The sequence below is a fragment of the Drosophila nasuta genome, chromosome 2R (assembly GCF_023558535.2).
Source record: "Drosophila nasuta strain 15112-1781.00 chromosome 2R, ASM2355853v1, whole genome shotgun sequence".
Lineage (NCBI taxonomy): Eukaryota > Metazoa > Arthropoda > Insecta > Diptera > Drosophilidae > Drosophila > Drosophila nasuta.
In genome coordinates, this window is record NC_083456.1 from 6914989 (window position 1) to 6935418 (window position 20430).

The 20430-nt window shown below is 35.6% G+C and overlaps 2 protein-coding genes across 2 annotated transcripts; both read right to left on the reverse strand.

The window, feature by feature from the left end:
* Positions 1-1929: 1929 nt before the first annotated feature.
* Positions 1930-6168, reverse strand: LOC132786984 (alpha-tocopherol transfer protein-like). The gene is given in 4 exon segments (XM_060793799.1): positions 1930-2787; positions 2789-2795; positions 2859-3163; positions 5990-6168. Coding segments are annotated over 3 exon segments (927 nt in total). The 5' UTR covers positions 5990-6168; the 3' UTR covers positions 1930-2172.
* A 6444-nt stretch (positions 6169-12612) lies between these two features.
* On the reverse strand, positions 12613-17113 carry LOC132785718 (odorant receptor coreceptor). Its single transcript, XM_060791941.1, has 7 exons — positions 16860-17113; positions 15784-16091; positions 15212-15726; positions 14927-15140; positions 13335-13539; positions 13103-13258; positions 12613-13005 (listed from the first exon to the last, which is right to left on the reverse strand). Exons 2-7 carry the CDS (start codon positions 16089-16091, stop codon positions 12955-12957), a joined length of 1449 nt encoding a protein of 482 aa, XP_060647924.1. The 5' UTR covers positions 16860-17113; the 3' UTR covers positions 12613-12954.
* Positions 17114-20430: the final 3317 nt, after the last annotated feature.

The window sequence follows — 20430 nt, forward strand, 5'->3', positions numbered from 1 at the left end:
CCGGCGGGAAATGTATGTAACTGGCAGAAGGAGGCATCTTCGACCCTATAAAGTATATATATTCTTGATCAGCATCAACACTTGAGACGATCTAGCCATGTGTGTACATAACATAATATTATAGTAATACTTAGATAAACGTATATAACAGGAAAGAAAACTACTGTGGAATGTGTTCACTGTGATTATATTTTAACATTTATATATATATAAATATAATATATTATATTTTAAGTTTAGTATACTGAAAAAAAATAGAATATAGAAATGCTATATGTAATATATCAATAAACTACTACGTTCAAAATATACCATAGAGTACAAAATATACCAGATTGTTAACTAAGGTATTAGATTTTAAAGCAACTAAGAACCGACTGCAACAGTCTTTTAAAATTACTTTTTTAATAAGGTTTACAATTTTTATTTAATTATATCCAAACTTTAAGGAGTCAAAAACACTGTAGCTTTTATTCTATGTACCAAAAATCCGAAATTCTAAAACAATCTTGGTCTGCGTGTTCAACAAATTCCGTCAAAAAGTGTATCATACGGACAGACAGATAGAGAGAGGTCTTGGCGTTGATCTAGAATATATAGTGGATATATTGTGAATACAAAAATAATTCATATGACAAGAAAACGAATGCTGCAGTCGGCTCTTAGTTGCTGTGATTGAGAATCTGGTATATTCCGTACTCTATAGTGTATTTTGAGGGTAGAAGTATATCTATATACCACATATAGCTTTCGGTACATTAATTTTGTATATTTTAAGAATAACTCAAGGTTTTATTTTTATTAAAAATGAGTAGCTTTCATAGTTCTCAACTTTTTTCGAACTTCTTATAACAAGGAAATCTAGTTCGGGTATAGTTTATATTTCCTTTCAACTTTTGATGTGCAGTGTACATAATATGTTGTCTTATACATTATGGTATGTAATTTCTACTAAAAATCTTAAAAATTAAAAACAAATCAAACAAATCAAAACAAACAAAAATAACGAAGATTATACATTTTTGTTAAATAGCATTTCAATTGCATTATTCAAATAATGAATTGAAAGTTTTAATGACAAAACATATTTGTAATAACTTCCTACACTTACTTGTGATTGATAAGTTGTCGAATTGAAGTCTCACCTAAAATAAAGCACATATTATTACTCAAATATTTTTATAGTACCATAATTGCATTTTGTGAGCAGAGTTTACTAATAGTGATGTCGATGTAGCCTCGATTATTCTTGTGAAATTAGGCAATATTGCCCCAATGCTTGTGGCTCGTTGACTTACCACCATTCTTATACCATACTTGTCCAACTGTTGAGCTGCAGAGTTTGGCAATAATACGAATGCGGTGTGCAATCGATGGTGAAGTGGCAAAAAATGAGCTGCAATCATAATACGAGCACAACCTGAAAACGTTAAGTGCTTACTCTACATGTCGGGGCAGGACTATTAGATGCGAAGAAGGAGAAGAAATAAATACCCATGTGAGCATGGCGAGTTCGTGACTGCGATATTTAAGAGCAGTACTTCAGCTCAGACGCCGAACTGGAACTGGACACTCAAATGGACATACAATTGAGCAATATATCAGGCATGCAGTCAGTTGTTAAGAAGCTGGCGAAAAGCTGTGAGTGGGAGCTGTGAGAGGAATATGCGACAAGTTTCCGCTTCCTCATGTGCCATGTTGGTGATGCATGTTGCACAGAATAGAGACAATTTCCAACAAAGGGTTTGAAGTCGAGTGAATGGCTGGATATCAGCATGTGCATCTTCTGCTGGCTTTCAGCTGGACTCATCAATTTAATGTCAGTCATTGAATCACTGGGGACACTTGTGAAAATGCGATGTTGAAAAACGGGGAAGCTGGAAAATGTGAAATGCCAAATCCAAGGATGTTTGAAAGGACATGCGAATGTGATTTATTCATTCCTTAATATGCTGCGGCTTCTTTATTGTAATTACTGCAATGAGCGGCGATGCGGATACATCAATGGAATAGATAGGAAATGAAGCGTAAAGCGAACAAAACAAATGATTGGTTAATATGAGTGTGTACATCAGACATACATATAAAATACATATAGTACAAAATAAAATGAACGCATTGAACAATAATAATATTATGTGTATGTATATAGATAATCGATTATAGATAATCTCAATCGATGTTCAACTGGCGGAAGGTTCCCTCCATGCCAAAGAGATCATCGCTGGTCTTTGGTGCACCCGGGCGCAACGATTCGTTGGCCTTCTTGTCCTCCTGCTCCTGGAACCACTTGGTGTTATCGGCAAGCTTCTGTTTCCACCACTGGTTGAGCTCAACGATGGGACCCGCCTTGCCGCCGTACTCGTTGGGCAGCAGCTCACGTGGCACCACCTTGTAGAGGCTGTCCACATCGTTGTGGAAGGTGATGCGGCTGCGGATCTTCTCCTTGACGAATGGCTTCACAAAGTTGAAGATCGTGTCAACCAGTGGCGAGATGTTGATCACATGCACCTCCTTCACCTTGACAGGATACGCCTCCTGCACGGCGATCAAGAACTTCTTCACCACAGTAGGTGAGAATTTGGCAAAGTGAGAGGCGCTGGCCACGGCTGCGTCCAGAATGAACACATCGCCTGCAATGCCCACAGACTCCTCAGCGAGACGCACATCGCCAATCATGAGAGCCACCTTCATGGCATCCAGAATATGATGGGGCTGGAAATCGCAGTCGATGCCGCGAATGAATGTAATACGACGTCCATTGGGCGTGATACCCGGCAATGTGGGGGCAGTGCCTAAATAGGAAATAATTGCAATTCGTGAAATAGCCAGAGTGATAAAAAGTGACTCTAACTTACACATAGTCGAGCACAATGTTGAGCTCCGGGCGGTTGATGTCGCGATTGGCAAAGAACTCGGGAACAGCGTTGCGCATGGTATAGTACATGTCAAGCTTCTTCTTCACCTTCTCCAGACTGAATTTGCAGCCACGCAAGAAGGTCGTCAGACGCATATCGTCCATGTCCTTGGGCAGATGGGGCTGCGTCTCCAACCACTCGCGGATCAGCTTGATGTCACGCTCAATGTCTGCTGGATCCTCAGGCTCGCGCAACTCCTCGCGGATGCTCACGCGCTGTGCTGGTGTGGGATGAAGCATCATCATCTGATGGGGACAAAAATGAGAGAGAAAGGCAATTGTTAAAAGCTATTAAACTATTTCCTAAATGTTTGATAATTACACCAAAATTAAAATATTCAAGCAGAATTAAATCAATTTAAAATATAAATAATTCATCGTAAATAAAGTTGAAAGAAAAAAAAAGAGTGATTTCTGATTTTTTTAAAATTTAAATATTTAAACAGAATTAAATCAACTTCAAATATAAATAATTAATCATAAATAAATTAAAATATTGACTGTACTGTATGCAAAAATATTGAAATATAGTTTTAATACACGTGCAGTCCAGATAAAGTTGAAGCTTTTATTTTTTATCGTTACTTCAAAATGGGAGATGCAAACAGAGTCGAATATATCATAATTTTTGCTTTACTCTTTGTGCTATTATTCTTCATATCTTATTGTTTTCCCATTCTATTTTCTCTATTTTGTTTTCCCATCCTTCTTTAAGAGATATCGTATAATTTTGAGCAGGAGTGTATAAAGTGTATTGTATTGCTGTGAGAATATATTTATTTTTGTATTAGGAAACTAATTCTTATTTGAAACTATTCCTAACAATCACGTAAATTTATTTAAAATATAATACTCTTCAACTTTGTTTAAATTCTTTTCTTTCCCATATATTAAATTGCACTACAATAAAACTTGAATATTTATTGTGTTATAATATTCCCACGTATAAAATTGTTCGGTTAAAATAATTTATCTTGAGCAAACTAGAAGATAAACAGTGGAAATCATTTCTCATAGACAATATTCTTATTATAATTGCAATCTTCGAAATAACTTGAACAAAGAACTATAATTTGAAACACTTGTTAGACTTTAAATTGCTTGCGTTAAATCCATTTTAAGTGCATTTCGTCTTGGGTTAATTTAGCGAAGCTCCTCTGTCTAATTGTCAGTCATCTGCATAAGCTTTGATCAGATATTGTGGTAAATGATCTATTATTTATGTTTATGAAGTCGACTATGCCAAACCCAACTAAGTGCATCTATTTTATGGCCTTCCCCATCCCCCCGAATAAGTGACATCTCTCAGTTGGCCAATAGTTATTATTTTTTGACGTCTTATCTACTATCTTTCATTACCCAAAAACAAAAACCAGAAAAAAAAGAAACAATTTTTAATTGTACAACGCTGAAATGTCGACTCGAAGTCACACGCGACTGCGTCGTTTCATTAACATGGTCAGAGCCCCTTATATGAGTTCCTATTGCCGAAAACAATAATGTTGGCTGTACTTATTATCGTACTAGCCCCAGACCCAGACCCCAGAGTCACGCCCACTTGCGTAAGGCTTTTAGCTGGGGCCCAAATCAACCGCGAAGTGACCTCAAAATATCAAAAGTGTTCGGCGAAAAAAACAAAATAAAAGTAACAGCAATGAGCATATGAGTAAATGCAAAATAGGCAGGGAAATTTAAATAATTTAAAATATCAGTCGCAATAAATTAAGTAATGTGCAATTACGCAAAGCCCAGCTGAAAGAGAATGGTAAGAAACTGAAAGCTCAGCAAGTGAAGAGAGCCAAGAAAAGTGTTTTGTTTATGCTTTAGACTTTGGCTTGACTTTAAATATTGCTTCAGTAATCTATGTTGTGATCTTTGGCCCACTTACTTTGTTGACTTTGGCTTTGCCTATTTGCTGCTTTTGAAACTGATGTGGCAACTGATGGCAAACGCAATGTTGTGGCCACAATTCTCATTTCATAATTGCCAAAAGTTTTGGAAAGCGCAATCAGAGTTTAATTATATGTTGCACACACACACGTTATTAATAATGAAATTTGCAACACCTTTGCAATAGGCAAAAGCGTGGCAGGTCTCATTGAGGCCATGCAACATGTGGCCAGCAGTAGTTGCTGTTGCTGTTGTGGTGGCATATAGTGAGAGAACAACCTGCAACAGCAGCCGACAACAATTACAATCGCTTGCAGATCCAACTAATGTTGCATGCCTCTGTGGTTGTGACTGTGACTGCAGCATGGACAACACACAAATTGCGCTCTGCACACTCATGTGGCTTTGTTGTTCTTCTCGTTGTTGTTGTTGCTGTTGTTAATGGCCATTGCGTTTATTGCAAATGTTGCCTGCAACTACTTCAAATATTGCGAAAATCTTCGCGAAAAACCAAAAGGCGGTTAAAACAGAAACGGGTTTATTGCCTGCCTTTTGCTCTTAAGCTCCCTCTCTTTCACTCTGCTATTCCCATTCCCATTCCCTCTACCTCTACCTCTCCCTCTCCACTTCGCTCGACTCCAATCCACACATTATTGTTATGACTTTAATGTTGTTTGTGTTGCGGAATTTCGGCAGATTTGCGGACAGCGTTTTTCCACTTTAAGTGGATGAGGAAATGATTACTAAATAAGTTGTTTGTTTCTACAATTGTTGTTCTTGATAGTCAAATTGAAAGTGAAACTTTGGACTTTGTCAATTTAATTGACATTCATCTTTGACAGTTTTTCGTTGTGAGCACTCGCAATGGAATTTCAATTGTACGAATTGTTGTAAAGAATTTCTTCGTCGGTTATCATTTTGTTTTTTTTGTCATAAATTATGTTTGCTGCCTGCATATTATTACAATGGATCTTCGTCGGGCACAATTTATCTGCACACAATATTTTCGGATCACATTAACAATTGTTTTTGCACTCATTTAAATTCCATGCTGCAAAGGCGCATTCTTTGTTGACAATTGTCATAAAGTTCAATGAATTAAATGCAGAATTTCTGGACAAGCAACAGGTGTGTGTGTTTGTGTGTGTGTGAAAGTTTGTTGCCTGAGAACGGCAAGCTCACCTTGTTAAAGTTGTTGAGTGTTAATTTGGTTAGTGAAGATGAAGGTAATCCTTATAAGGTTGTTTTTTTGGAGGTTTGTGATTTGGTTATCCAATGGGCAGCGCAGGAGTGATGTGGATGAAATGTTCGCACTAGACACAACCGAAACGCTGAAGACGTTAACTAAATCTGAATGTCTGGAAACAAGTTACCGCGCATATAAATACTCAACGAGCCAGCGACTTCGGCCAGCTGACGAACGGCGACGCAACGAGGCAACGACAACGACAACGGCAACGGCAACGATTGCCACAACAACAAAACAGCAAACGGCAACGACTTGAGCAAAAGAAAACCGAAAGCCGTTAAACAGATCATGCCATGGAAATCGGTCAGAGAGAAAAATCCGCACGATACCAGCGACTGTCTGCGACTACGTCTACAGCTGCGTAAGTTTTTCACGGTTTCGTGGGGAGCAGGGGAGCAGACTTGAGGTTCCCGTGAAGAATAGAGTGGGACTGTGGAAGGGGAGGGGAAAGGGGGAAGGGCGGATGCGCTGTCATTTGCGCAAGAGAAGTTCAATGAGCGCACACCGGCCACAGACCTGCCAGACACGCTCCACTGCTAGCCATCCAGTCAGTCAGTCAGTCGAGCGAGCTGCAATCAAACAATGGTCAGAGTTCCAACGCTCGCTTAGTCGGGTTTCGCACCATTCTAACGCAAGGCGCCCGCCAAGTTCGTGCCTTAAGTCATTTGATTTTTTTGATTCTTTGCTTAGCGCAGGGGCGGTGCACTTGCATTGCCACGCCCCCCTGCAGTTTCGTCCGCTATTAGTCACACTATTAGAGCTGCGTGCAAGTTGCCAAAACACAACAATATAATGTTTTTTTGTTGGTTTTTCTATACTTTCCAACGGACAGAAGCTCATGCATCGACCGATGGCGAGAAGGGGTTTTCAGGGGGGTGTTGGCTAAGTATGGCGAAAACTATGCTGCACAACTGAATGTGTAGCAAAAGTCGGTAGCAATCGCCGTCCGACCGACACGCCTTGGCGTGCACATTGAATTTTTCACTCAAATCACTTTTGCCATAATTATTTCAGTTTTTCCTTTTTCGACATTTTTTCAATTTTTCAATTAAGCAATTTAGTACAGCAATCGGTAATATCTACTATGACTGTCTACTTGCAGTCTAAAAATATATACATATATATCTATGTATATAGGGGATTTTAAGCTCAAACATTGCAGCGAGTCGTTGAACTTGTACCACTGCCGTCAGTGGCATTTCCTCATTTTCATTCAAATGAAAAACGTTTTCCATAATGCACAGCGACCATAACTTTGCCTCGATTTCGTTTTTGCCTTTTTCATGTTTACCTTTACGTTTACGCTTGCTCTTGCGCTTAGGTTTCGTTTTGTTTTTATTGTTCCACATGTTGATTGCCAACGATTATTAAAGCTTACAATCTGCATTGCAGTTGGCAAGGGCCAAGAGACGAGAGAAGGAACAAATCATTAGATTGCATTTGATTGAACCAGCCGCTGCCCTTTTTTTGGGTTTGCATCAAAAATAAGTGGCACAACTATTAGAGGAGTTCATTATAGAGGGTCTTAGATTCTGAAATAAATTACTTGGGATATTTGTAATATATGGTTACATGATTTATTTAGTTTTGCTTCTGCAACCAAATTTAAAGATAAATATATATCTTTTCCAGTTGCATAGCTTTGTTAAAATGTTCTGCATATGATAACAAGCACCAGATTGATCTTGATCTATTTCAGACATATTTAAAACTCAAAAGATTCATTGTATGTTCAAAAGAATTATCTAGTCTGGAATCTTTTGTTAACAGCTTACATTGCATGTCTGCCTAATACTTAAGACATGTGAAATGATAGGAATCTTTAGACAATATATTATTATTATTATTTTAATTAGTATATGATAACTGGGTGTTCTGCAGATTAAACCGTTTATTAATTCCAATGAGTGCACAGGGGTCTTCACAATTGTTTAATTGGTTTGAATTATTTAATCTTTGAAGCGAATGAAATGTGCAGTTAAAAGAAATTCCAAGAACTGTGTTGTAGTTATAGAAAGTTATTTAATAAAGTAATAAAAACTGAGATATATTCAATATATGTACAGTATAAGTGTTTAATTATTTTTGTTCTTTTATTAATATTCATACTTTCGAATTAAGAGTTCAACAATGTTTTAATAGCCAAAAACGTGACAATCTGAGATATCTTTCGAGTTAACATAACCTTTACTCTCGCCAAAAAAATGATGTAATTCAATAAGCATCATTCGAGTGCCATAAAATGTGGCCAACAATAAAAGCCACACAATAATTAAATGCAATTTAATGTTCATGTAAAGTGATGGCAGATTGTTAAAATCTTCAAAAATACGACAATATAAAAGAAATTGACACAGAAGCTGTAGTCAAAAGTGACAAATCGAGGCAAGAGGCAAAAAATTCGCATAAATAAGAAATTAAATACGCAAAAAATGCTGAAGTAGTCCCCATCCAGTTTTTTGGGGTCTCTTGGGCAGTAACTACAGTAACAACTACTGCCAGTTGGCAGCAACAATGATAAAGACACGAAAACTAATTAAACAGTAGACTAATAAATTAAGCAGCTGCTGCCCATTATTTGGTTGCTACTTGTTGTTGTTATTGTTGTTGTTGTTGTTGCAAGTCAAGAAACTTTCATTGCCAGACGAAAGTCTATGCCATAAAGAAATTAACAGCAACTACTCGCATAGCGAGAGAGAAGAAAGGTGGTGACCGAAGTAGAAGTAGAAGTAGAAGAAGAAGTTGAAGCATAAGCAAAGTAGAAGTATGCAGAAGAGGAAGGTAACTTGTTGTTGCTAACACACCAGAATAACTACATATTTCGTATTTCCTGGCGCACAGTTTTAGTGTCAAGCACATGAAAGCTGTAAGAAGATATAAAATTCCAGCCCCAACCCTACACACACATACACATACACAGATACAGTTGTACAAGCGTGGCCGCATTTAGGCAAAGTGCGAGTTGGGTTTGAGTTCAACTCGGTTCAGTTCAGTTGCAGTCGGAGCTGGCTCCAAGTCGAAGTTGGAGCCGAAAAGTTGAGCAACTCGAGAAACCATAAACATAAAGCGCGCTTTCAAAATGTATCACTCTATCCATATGCCTGTGTGTGTGTGTGCGTCGATGTGTGTATGTGTGATTTTTAAATTACATTTTTGCCACATTTCGCTTAAAACACTCAACACACTTTAATTGCTTACTTCAATTGTTGTTGCCGTATCTGACTTGGCTAACAGTTGCCTTTTGTTGGCTTTTTAATGCGACTGCCAAAAATTTCAAAAATAAAAAAATGAAAAAATTATAACAACAACATATGAGGCAGAAGAAACAGAGTAACAAAAAATATGTAGACAACAACAAAATGACAGACTAGAAATCGGCATTAATAATTTACATTCAATTAAGAGCGCTTTGCGCATCTGCCAAAAGAAATAAAATAACTAGCTAAGCGAGAGGAAAAAAAAGGAAATATGAGTGAAATAAAAATATTTGGCATGCAGCGAGGCGTGTCAAATATTTGCACGTGTGGGCGTTTGATGAAGTTGACTGACGTCTATATCGTGATGGTCACGAACAGCCAGAGATGCACTTCAAAAGAAAAAATGAAAAAGCACAAAAAACAAACGAAATTTTAATATTTGATGCCACGCTTAAGTTGGAAAACAGAGGCAAATAACTCATCTCTGGGGCATAACTGGCAAAGTTATTAAGTCATTTTGCAGTAACTAATACCACTGAGGGATGCATACAGACACTTTACCCGATGATTCATAGCATAATGATGTTTTAACCGTCTGCAAATTGTATTTTCCACTGTGGAAAATGAATGCATTCAAGTTGAGCGTGAATCATCAATTACTGCCAGCCAAGCTTATGTACGATATATCTCTCTGTCTAAAGTATTTCCTTAAATCCACCAGTTTTTCACTCTTTGCTTTTTATCAAAATCATTTTGCAATGTATTTCAGAAATTGCATTGCATAAAAATTTCGGTATGCGTACCAAATAATATCTTGAATTGCACAGCTAACTTTTAATTACAATTGCAACGAAATTTATTCCAAATATTTATTTACGCACCCAATGAAAACATAATAACAATAGTTTTGCTTTTCTGCAAAGCATATGGACATTTGTAACTATAATTATAATCATATAAGTACTATTATAAAAACTACTTAGTTAAATGTTCACTAAGTCAGCAAGTCAGGCCACTTAGCTCATAAAAAAGTAGTTAAGATCTTTTACCTGTTCCGGATGACTTAGAAATCTACAAAAATGTGTAGATGTCCAAAGTTGGCTTTAATTTTGAGAAGAAGTGAAAAGAATAAATGGATTTTCTTTATATGGTTGACTATACGATTGCGTATGTTAAGTAATACTATAGCGAATTGAAATGCATAGACATGGTCATAAAAGCGAGTGAACTTATATTTCCAAGGAATTCGAAAACATGTAAGAAAGCTGCCTTCGAGTGTGCTGGATTAAAAATATTATATTTAGAGTATAAATACGAAAATATACCGAAGACTATAAATGGTATATCGATATAATAATCCATTCAAAATATACCACAGACCACAAAATATACCGATTGTCAACTAAAGAAACTTAGATCCGATAGCAAATAAGACTCATTTTTTTACCATACAAAAGTATTTCCTAAATAACTACTACTCACTCTTTTTATCTGATCGTAGACAAATTCAGAAATTATAAAGACTGTAGTTACTATTGCATGTAATTGTAAGTTTAGCTTGAAAACATTGGCTATTTAGTTGGAATGTCATAGTATATTGTTGTACCAATTATATTCGGTATATTTAATGAATAATACCGCACTGTTATGTTATTATTCAAAATGGGTAGCGAATGTAGCCTTCTTACTTTTCTGTTCTATAACATATTATATACGTATGATGTGTTGTTTGCCAATATAGTTTTTATTTTTTTTTTTGCAAAGAAAGCGACACTCATATGTCTTTTTGATAATTAATTATAGCACAAAGAATTTAAGTTTCCTCTATTAAATAAATATATTTTTTTAATGAAAAGTAATGCACAATATTAAACAAACATACTAACATTTTACTGCTCGATTTGTATAGAATTGTATTTTCAGGTGAATGCAAAATAATAACATGAAATGTAATTTTAATGCACAGGGTTAGGGTTATTTTGAAGCTCGTTACGGGGCTAACTTTGTGCCAACAATTTACGGTAGCATATTATTTTTTTAATGCTTCTTTTTAAAGTTCGTCCATTGCCCCATTTAGAAATACATTACACGATGACATGGACAGCAACTGCAACTGTTATAGAGTGCCTTTTAAAAATATAACACTACTCTGAGCAGCACCAAAAAGCTTTATGACTCTTCGCACTAAAATTGTAATATAAGATCCATTAAGGTGAGACACACAAGTAAAATTTTAAAATCTAAATATTTATGTCTATGTGTTTTATATCCGCTAGCCATAGAGTAGAAGGGTATTACAATGTTGTGCCTCCAGGAAATATATGTGTGTCCGATAAAGTATATATACCTTATTCTTGATCAGGGTCAACAGCCGAGACGACAATGGCATGTCCGTCTGTATGAACACCTAGATCTCAAAGAATATAATAGATATCAGATAATTTTGTCACGTTGCAACGCGTTGTAGAACTTATTTAACAAATACTTTTGTATGGCAAAAAACGCCCACTGCAATAGGGTCTTAGCAGCTTTGGCTGACAATCTGATATGTTTAGTACTCTATAGAATCAAATCAAATGGAGTCCCATATCAATGTACTAAATGTAGTCTTCGGCCTAGTTTGTTCTCTTTGAAATTGGGTAGCAGGTATCGCACAGTCGAGCATTCTCAACTGTATCTTTCTTACTTGATTTTAATGGATGGATAATGATTTTAATGGATGGTAGCAATCTTCATCGAACTTCAAATGTATTTAAAAAGAATGAAAATGTCGGTTTATTGTGGACCATGTAGCAACAACTCTTTAAGCTTAAGGTGCTCTGACTATGGACGCGATGAAGACCGTTATTTTTTTTTTCGATTCCAAAAATTTTGATGCACTGAATTTTGAATGCACTTATTACTTATTTATCTTTTTCTATACCCACAACTTATTTAAGAAAGGAAATCTTTTTTATGACATTTTAAGCACAAAATTTAAAGTTATGAATTTAATCTTTAAAAAATAGTAAAAACAAAAAATATTTAAAATGCAAATTTTATTCTAAAGAGAATGCAATTAAAATTACTCCGATATATTGTGTACTTTATGTGCAATCATTTCCACAAACATATCAGAGACGTTCACATTTATAGTTGAGAACAATTAGTTTAAGGTTGGTGTTCCGCAAGTTGAACTGGCAGAGCTGACATGTTTATAGTTCCCTATAATTTAAATCAGGTTCTATAACTTTATGGAGCTATTCTAAGAGGCAATATCTATCATTTTCATAAGGAACAAAATTTTTTTTTCAACCAATTACTTGTCTATCCCCCCTTCAACATAGAAAGTCGAACAAAAGTATGCGGGATTTGTTCTACACATTTATTTATTGAGTGTCTTGAGATTATAATCAAAGCTTTAAATTCAAAGTGGATAAATCAATTGAGATAAAGATTTGTGATAAATGGATAATTGATCATTAATTAGTTTAGTTGCTGCTGAAATACAATAACATGTTTATTCTATTGATGCCCGACTAATTGGATTATTAAGATTATGTGTTCGTATCTTATTATTGTTGCTTGCTGATTTGGTTTTTGCTGTGATGCTAATATAAAGCACAAAGTTTGACACAATTTGTTGATAAGCACAACATAGAATTCATTTTATAAAAATTTAATTTTATTGCAGTTGTCCTCCACATTGTCATGCTGGATTTTCACTTGAGCTGCACCAGCACCATGAAATAGGTGACAACAGCGCCGAGCACCTGGAAAGAAGAAAAAAAAAGTTTCGAATTTGCAAATTTATAAGCCATCGATGGATGGACGTAGTAGAGAGGGAAGGAGGTTTGAATCGCAACTCACCGAAGCAAATAAATCCAGCGAGACAGTAAAGAATTTTGCACCCGATATACTCATGGCCTTTTGGCACTGCTGGCAAACGATTTGCACGAAAGTTTTGGCCTCCTCAGAGCCATCGTACCAATGGCATGAGTAGGCAGCCTCCATGACAGATGAGCTCTGGTAGTTGTATGTGTGTGTGTGTGTGGGTCAGGTTAGTTGTTGCAAGTTTTGCAATCGAGCAATTTGCACTTACCTCCTCAATCAGACGATTGCCGAAAATGCAAAAGTGAAACACCTGGGCCAGCGCATAGCCGAGATATCCAATCACCGTGAAGGCATACACATTAACTCCATTGATTTTGGTTGCCTGATAGGCCAGCAGGGTCAGCATAATGGTCGAGATAAGCATGTGCAGTAGCAGAGCAGCTCCGTAAGTATCCCCAATGGCGGCGACCAACCTGTGTGTACACACACAAACACCCATACACACCCACACATATAAAGATGAGTTTAGTTCACAAAGGTCAAAGTGAGAGGTCAGGTCAACAAGTGCTATGCTGTGATGTGCTGTGCTGTACAGGTTTGTGTCGGCTTCAGTGTCGACTAGAAAATGTAAAAGGTTGATCAATAATAAATCAAACAAATAACTAAACCAATTGCAACCATACACAATTCCAAAGTCAGCACAAGGGAAAACCCAGGAAGGCAAACACAACGCCTCGGGAACAATCAATTGGTGAAATGAATAAATAAACAGCGAGGTTTCTTTAAAGCGTTCACAGAAAATGGAATAATTAACAACTGTTTAATGAGGGTAATGAGAGTAAATACGAGTATTGAAAACATTATTTTTAGAGAATATAACTAAATAATTAAATAGATAAATAGCTGTAACCAAAGCCTGATTTATATACTACAAAACTGCATCGGGTAAGGCTTGGAAATCTATATGTTGCTCGGAATCCAATATGCTAAAACTATTCTTAATTTTTAAGCAAATGTCTACTTGAAATTTATATCATATAGTAAAAAGAAATTTAAAATTATTAAAAATTTATATATTAAGTAAATGCATAATTTTATATTTAATACAAATTAATATTTAAATTAAGAGTATACATTTTCGAAAATGTGTGTATAAAGAATAAGCACAATTAAAGCTATGTTGAAATATCACAGAATTCCTCTTTCTTTTTGAAATTTATTAATAAGTGAACTATGTAAGAATTACTGAATTAATATTATAGACGTTTAACTAGAAATATTATTCTATGGAAGCAAAATAGTTCAGTTGCGGAATTTGATGCAATTAATAACTTATTTTAAAATAAAAAAAAACATTGATAATTTATATAATTTATAAAATGTGTTATGCATTTTAACTTTAAAAAGGGAATTTTTAATAGTGTGTGAAGTGTTTCATACAAAAATGTAATGTAAGAGAACGAAATTAATTAAACAAGCAAAAAATAATTGTGTTGCCAGCACATTTATTGTAACACACATAACAAAAGAATCTACATAGAATTTGCAAAGTTATGTGTGCTTTAATTTTACGAAATTGGCTTTCGATGCCAGCAGATTAGATGAAAATTGTATTGAGATGGGATTTGTTCTGTCCAGGCCTTGCAAATTTATTGCAATAGTTTTTGCATTTGCCTGAAGTCAAGTCCATATTTCATGGTTCAATTGTATTGATTAGAAACATCCACAGGACTTGGCACACTACAAATCCCAAAGCTCAGACTCAAGTGTTGTTGTCTGTATGTCTATGTCTATGTCGATGTCGATGTTGATGTCGATGCTGTAGTTGAAGCTGGCTTTAAATCTGAGCATTAGACTTACCGGACGACATGCTTGTGGCGCTCCACCCAATACTTGATGGCGCTGCGAACCATCATTTCCTGTTTTTTGGTGAGTCCGTTGGGATTAGCGGCGGGACCGCCGTTCGTGCCCCCGTTGAAGGACTGCAGCGTGGATGGCGCTCGAAACTGTGCGCCCCAATCGGCTTTGGTGCTGTATATCCCTGTCATGTCCATGTCGGCGGTGGGATCCTTTTCTGCAATTAAATTTAAGCTCGACATGCAATTAGTTGACTTACATCCAACCGGAAACCGAGCTTGTACGCACCCTCGTTGTGTATCAGCTCCGACTTGGAGTTGGCCGACAGCGAGCGGAAAAGTGCCGCTGAATTTGGTCTGTAGGTATCCAGAGATGCTGAGAGTTCCATTAGCGGTTTCATGATGCCTTTCAAATGCTGCAATTGTTCGCAGGCAAATATCAACCAGGAGCAGAACATCACATCGCACAGATTCGAGTGCACCATCGAGAAGAGCACGTAGTAGACCTGAAGCACAAAGCTGATCATGTAGAACATGCCATGGCCGGCATTCCATGGGTAAAACATCTTGATCGGTAGGCGTGGTATGTCAACCTTGATGGTCTCATTCGTGTTGTGGTCGATGGCAAACTTCACGCTCTCGCCAAAGAACGTAATCGTTGTCCAGGCGGTGGCCGAGGCGAAGGTCGTCAGCATGACCAGAAAGAAGAGTTTGCGCATCTTGGCCAGAGCTATGCCATGGTAACGGGCATCCGATTCGGCGAACAATGGATGCGAGTTTGCCTGATTCCAGATATTCAATGTCCTTCGAACAAAGAAATGCGCAATTAATGACAGCTTGTAATGCAATCCTATTTCTTACCTGTAAAAGTTCTTCTGATTGATGGCGAGGTAAACGAACTTCACAATGCAGTGAGTAAAAAACAATGTGGTAATTGTGTTGCCAGACAATTCATTGACCTCCTCCGCATTCATCGCCAGATTGACCAGAATCATTGAAATGTGCAGGACTATCACAAACATGTGCACCGATGAGTAAACTCTCTTCATGAAGAGACTGCCACCGGTAAAGCTGTGCATGAATAATCCCGAGTACCTCATCGCCCGTATGTTGGGCATCAGATCGGCCACCAGGCCCGTGTATTTGCCCGGTTGCATTGAAGATGTCATCTGTCCATTAAACAAAATCCGTAATAAAATTAATTGCTTTCCTTTTTTCTCTTTTTCTCTTTTCGCTTTTCTCGTTTGTAATTAGCTATGATTGGAAATGCCTTTAATACTGTTGACAAAACAACAACGAGATTCTTTTATTCACGAAAGCTGGGAACATGTCTGATATATGTTTCTAATTTATTGTCCTGACTCACAAGTTTCATTTAAATTAAATTCTAACTCATCTAATTTCATCTAATCTAACAGATATGTTATTTGTGGAAAATTATATTAAATTTATTTTGAATTTAACATATTGAAAATCCTACTAACTTTTTAATTAAAATTGTATTATTAAAATAATACTCATTAATTGATAACGATTTTTCCTACAGTTTTAAATAAATCTTTAAAAAAATTGTGTAACAATTGAAAATAAATTTTGGCGAACTCTTAAGAGCTAAAAAAAATAAGGATTATTTAAATCTGTACAAAATTAGTAATTACAAATATTTCTGCTAAATCTATAAAATATAATAAATTAAAAATTCTCCAACTCTTAGGAACATTTGCAATTTATTACCTCATCTATTTCACTTCTATTACAAATAAGCAAAATAACTACAATTTAAGTTTTTAGACTGTTCAAATTACAACATTATTTGTAGAAATTCACTAATTATAAATATTGTTGCCAAACATTTAAATTTACAAGTTTACAACTCTTGTAATGATGTTAAATTATTATATTGCCGCATTCAGCAGAAATATCACTTTGACTTTTACCTCGTCGACTGTTTTCAAAAGCACTCAAATGTAATGATTGATTCAAAAGTTTTCCACTTTATTTCGGATTTATCCTCAAATTGCGCACAGCTCACTGCACGGTTACGACGAATTAACAATCATTTTAGAACATTTAGAACTTTGTAAGTTTACGACTTTATAATTTCTGTCTCTGACAACTAATAAGTTGAAGTGGTGCAAAGTTTTTTATTTAATAATCGCCGCGAAGAGAAACGAGTTAACTTGCCGCCTTCGAGTCGCCGACATTAATGAAAATAGAAATCTTGGAACATTGAAACTACTGCTGAAATATCTATTTATCGGTTGTACATAGTTTCGTATGTAAAAATCTGAGTTCACTTTGAACCTAGACCTACAAGGCACTCGGAACGGAATTTGAAAATTCACACGCACCGCCTACGGCGTTGTCAAGGGCCAAGTACATAAGACAAGGACACGAAAACTCGTCTCTCTTCGGGGCAATCCCTGAGACTTTGACCGACCGTGCATGTTAATGAAAATCTATGGCCTACACTTGAAGCAAGAGCTAAGCTATATAGTTCAGAAGTCGCTTAAAAATTCAGTTTCTCATTCATATAATTTTAATGTTGAGGCACACGGCTGCAGAATTCCCACAATTAAATCGAACACCACCAAGTGGTATTTGTCATCAGCCACCCTTTACTTTTCTTTCATCGATGTGCGTGTACGTGGCGTATACATAATGTGCAATTGTAAATGAATGCCAATACCGGTTTTAGTTGACTTTGTTCCTTCATCTGTTTGCATTTTATGTTTATGCAAATCGAAAATGCAGCGATTATTATTGCTAAATGCCTGCGAGTGTGTGTTGGAATTAGAGAGCAAACAAAGTATAAATTGTTGACCTCAAAATGATTTAATTAGAAATGGAATTTGGAGTGGATTTACACAGAAAGAGCTCATTAATTTACATAGTTGTTGCTCCCAAAATCGATCTAGTCCACAACATTTTGTACACACAATCCGTGGGTGGCAATTTCAGCTAAAAGCTGTCTTTTAATTGCGAGCTTTATTTAGGTTTTATTTTATCGTAATATGGAGTGGTTCCGACTATTGAATATTTTTCAAGTGTATATATATTTTTTGTTGTAAACTAAGTCAAATCTTAAATTTAAAAAAAAAGTATTGTTAGTTATGTTAAGTTCTTAAGATAATAGAATTATGAGTCAACAATTCTTTGTTGTGATTCTCACCAACATTTAACAAAAATAATTAGTTCTAATAAACTCTTGAAATTAATTAAATAAAATTCTTTATACAATTTATTTATTTAGGATAGTTAAATTCATTCAATAAATAAGCTGAAAATGCAAAAGAGGGCAAAGACAGTTTGTGCAGCGATTTATTAAATATCGTTGCCCTACTTTGCGTTTACAGCTTATTTATAAAATAAATTAAAAGGCCTTTCAGTAATATAATATGCAAATACTTACGAATTATCTCAACCTAGAGGTATCATCAGTTAAACAATTGATTTGAATACTTAACATTTTAAACTACTATAAATAATAAATTTAGCACGAATCAAAGACACTTTAAAAATTCATTCGCTTGATATTGCGTATACGTTATATTTAGATATTTTGTTTAAATTTGTAAACTAATGAGGGACGAGTAAATCTACCATTTGATAAATTATTTCTGAATATTTTTGGAATTTTATTAATTATACCCTTTGCTTACCAGCACATTTTCAGGGTGTGAACTATTACAATTAAAAATTCAATTGAATTTCACACCATACTAAATATTTGTCCTCTTTTCAAGCAAGTTCCCAGCTGCGGTCTGTTAGTCGAGTTCTGTTCAGCTCATATATTATGCACGCACACATTCAAATATTTTTGTAAATGAATCTGTACATGCATGCGAATGTCGTTGTATGTGTGCGACAGTGACTAGAGTTTAATTTAATTTTAAATTGGCTTGACAAGTGCATTTAGCATTAAACCAAATTCGGTTAAACTGAAAAGAGTTTGTGTGTTGTTTTTTTTTTCTCGAATGTTTTTACAGCTGAAAATTAAATTGGACAGCTCGTTTCGTTATTTATTATGCAAATGAAGAGTCAGCCACGGGATGTGGTTTTCCATTCGTTATGACAATTATTTTAATTGCTATTTCAATTGAACTGTTGATATGCATCAAATGCAAAGCCACAATCAAAATACTCGTATGCACAAGTGTTTACAAAATACACGTACTTAATGTGTGAATTATAAACACATCATAATCACAAACTAATTCTTAAATTGAAAGGTAAATATTTGTAGACCATATTTGTGGGATGTACATTGTTCAACCAAAGCAAGACAATCAATTCAAGATATCCAAATTCAGTATATTTAGTATTAATAGAATAATATAAGCTAGTCACACAAAAATGTAACTTTGCAGACTTTCTTTAGCGATCGTCGAGAAGCAAAGATCAAACTCAAAAAACGTTTCATTTATCTTAACACGCGCATTCTTTTTATTTTACCATCTAGCATAACAAAAAATACAAACAGTTCTACAATCAATACTGTATTTATAAGCAATTTTACCAATATTACAATAAGATATTTCAACTGTTGTTGCTGTTTTTTCAAATCATAAAACTACAATAAAATAAAAAAGTAGATAACTCTATTCAAAAGATGTCTGCCAATTTTAATATTCACTTGAATTACCGAACTCCAAAACATACACTGCTTTATGAAAAAGAAAGCTTCTTTTAAGTACAGTCTTTTTATAGGAATTTTGCTGACCCCATTTCCGAATGTCAAAGTCACTCTTCAGTCTATTAACATTTGGCCAAGTTTCTTGCAGGCCTTTAATTTTATCAGCGGCCTTAAATTGTGCTTCCGAAACTGTTGTAAACTCATGCTCATACGTGCTTATGGTTTTTTTTTTGCGCCAGAATGTAGGCAATACTTTTTGTTTAGTCATATTTAACTTAATAAGATTAAATGAAGGCGATGTTTGTTGATGCAAAGAGACAACAAAAGCCGCAAAAATACAAAACAGCAATAATCAACTGCACACACTCACATACACACACACAACAATACCTCTAAAGTGACAACAACAAAAGCCACCACAGACTCAACCACAAAGGAACCACAATAAAAACACCAAAAATTATTTGCGTAATTCATCAAATCGCTCGTAAATTACGAAATCAATGCAATACATACACACTCACACATACACTCACAAGTGTGTGGTGGCAATTTTCACAAAGGTCTCCACGAAAAATTAGAAATCAATATCAAAAATCTATTAAATGACAAACAAAAACAGAAACAGAAACATCTACGGCCACTTTATGGCGCCACATGTGTAAAAACGTCTGCAGATCTCATTGTATATGTGTAGTATGTGTGTATGGGTGTACGTGTGTGCGAGTGTGTCCACATAAAATCAGAAATTATTCGCAAAACACTCTTACGTTACCGTTGCCTTACTTCGCCCGTGGAAGGCTCAAGCAAATTTATAACCCGAGCTAAGCAACAATAACAAACTGATTGAAAATACATGTAAGAATTTATCT